The sequence below is a fragment of the Triticum aestivum genome, chromosome 1D (genome assembly GCF_018294505.1).
Source record: "Triticum aestivum cultivar Chinese Spring chromosome 1D, IWGSC CS RefSeq v2.1, whole genome shotgun sequence".
In the NCBI taxonomy this organism is placed as follows: Eukaryota; Viridiplantae; Streptophyta; class Magnoliopsida; order Poales; family Poaceae; genus Triticum; species Triticum aestivum.
In genome coordinates this window covers 84,452,752-84,454,673 of record NC_057796.1, presented here as the reverse complement: position 1 = coordinate 84,454,673, position 1,922 = coordinate 84,452,752, and the positions used below count along the sequence as shown (strand labels likewise).

At 49.5% G+C, this 1,922-nt stretch overlaps 1 protein-coding gene across 1 annotated transcript; it reads left to right on the top strand.

Moving 5' to 3' along the window:
• The first annotated feature begins 298 nt into the window (after window positions 1–298).
• LOC123165895 (BTB/POZ and MATH domain-containing protein 1-like) lies at window positions 299–1,695 on the top strand. Its single transcript, XM_044583640.1, has one exon. The coding sequence runs from the start codon at window positions 455–457 to the stop codon at window positions 1,505–1,507; it is 1,053 nt and encodes a 350-aa protein (XP_044439575.1). The 5' UTR covers window positions 299–454; the 3' UTR covers window positions 1,508–1,695.
• The last annotated feature ends 227 nt before the right edge of the window (window positions 1,696–1,922 follow it).

The following is a 1,922-nucleotide window of genomic DNA, read 5'->3' as shown; positions in this document are numbered from 1 at the left end:
GCAACTAGTTGAGGAGCGGTCGTTTGGGATTAGTGATTTCAAGATTTATTTTGTTTGGCATCATCAATGTTTAATAACATTTAATACTGGGTGTTGGTCGGTGGTTTATCCTCCTGTTTGAAAAAAGAAGAGATGGAGCGGATTTTTTCCCCAAGATCACCATAAAGGCCGGGAGACTATTAGGCCCGGCCGAGCTAAACCATCAAGTACTTCGTGTAAGCCCAAGAGTCCAGTAAAAGTTACGTGTTCTTCTTCCCTAAGGGTGTCGCTTCATATATTTTTTCGGTTCATCCATCCATCCATGCCCTGTCCTAAAAATCTCCGGCGCTTGAACCCTAGCAAAGCGGTAGCAGCAGCAAATCCCTCCTAAAAAGCGCGGTCGCCGGAGACAGAGGAGACAAAGTTGCCAGCTTCCCACCCTCAGGGAAGGCTTGCGGTCAGCGGGAAGCCGTTGATGTCAGCCTCCGCCATCGTCGCCGACAGGGCGAGCGGGTACCACCTTCTCACGGTCGATGGCTACTCCTGCACCAAGACTGTTCCCACCGGAGAACCCCTTAAGTCACACCAGTTCGCCGCGTGCGGCCATCGCTGGCACATCGAATACTACCCCAACGGCCAAACATCGGAGTCAGCGGATCACCTGTCCTTTTTTCTATGTCTCGACGACAACGTTGTTGGCAGCACGGAGGTGAAAGCGCGCCACAGTTTCTGGTTCGTCGACGCGGTGCAGAAGGAGGAAGTGCTGCCTTCATTCCCATCGGGGGCAGCTGTGAAGAACTACGCAGGCAGCTCTGGCTGGGGGACTTCAAAGTTCATCAAAAGGGAAGCCTTTGAGAAATCCAAGCATCTCAAGGATGATTCCTTCACAATCAGGTGTGACATTGTTGTCATCAACGGGTTCTCCACCAAGATGGCCGAGGCTGCTGCCCCAAAGTTTGTTTCCCCGCCCCCGTCCGACCTGAACAAGCACCTCGGCGTTCTCCTTAAGACCGAGAAGGGCGCCGATGTGGTGTTTCGGGTTGGCAGTGAGACGTTCGCCGCACACCGATGCGTGCTCGCCTCCCGATCGCCGGTATTCAGTGCGGAGCTCTTCGGCGCAATGAAGGAGGGTGGCACATCCGGAGTCATACACATAGATGACATAGAGGCTCAGGTGTTCAAGGCGTTGCTCTATTTCGCCTACACCGACAAGATACTAGAGACAAAAGAAGAAGATGAAGATACCATGTTCCAGCATCTACTTGTCACGGCAGACAGGTATGACATGGAGAGGCTGAAGCTGGTTTGCGAGGAAAGGCTATGCGGGTACATCGATGTAGGCACAGTTGCGACCATCCTGGCTCTCGCTGATCAGCACCACTGCGTTGGGCTGAAGAAGGCATGCTTTGATTTCCTCAGCTCCCATGCAAACTGGAGGGCAGTTGTGGCCACTGAAAGCTTCCAGCGTGTGTATATCAGCTGTCCTTCTGTTGTGATGAAGCTGATTGACATGCCGTCGGCAGAGTGATGCCCAGTATTTTGGCAATGCTAATAGTTCATGGTTTCTAGATCTTTAACATTAGATATTTTAGTTGCAATGGGTACTTGCCTGGTTTCCAGACTTTGTGACAGTATCAGGTGGTTCTGTTGTTTTATGAATGCCTATGTGCTTGCTTTATAAGGAGGAGATGCAAAGTGGCATCACTTTGTTTATTTATTTTGCCTTGATAGTCCATTGCATTTCTCCAGGCTTACCAGGCAATTGGCTCTGGTTATTTTGTTTCCTTAGAATGCTTTGGGTTAGCAAAGCAAGGCGCCCCTGCTCTTTAATTCCTTATTAGGAGATGTCAAAATAGTTTCATCTATGTTTTGATGTTTGTTAACTGGATCAATACTACTCTGTTATTTCTCTGCCAAAGAAAGATATAGTTTCCGCTTAATTA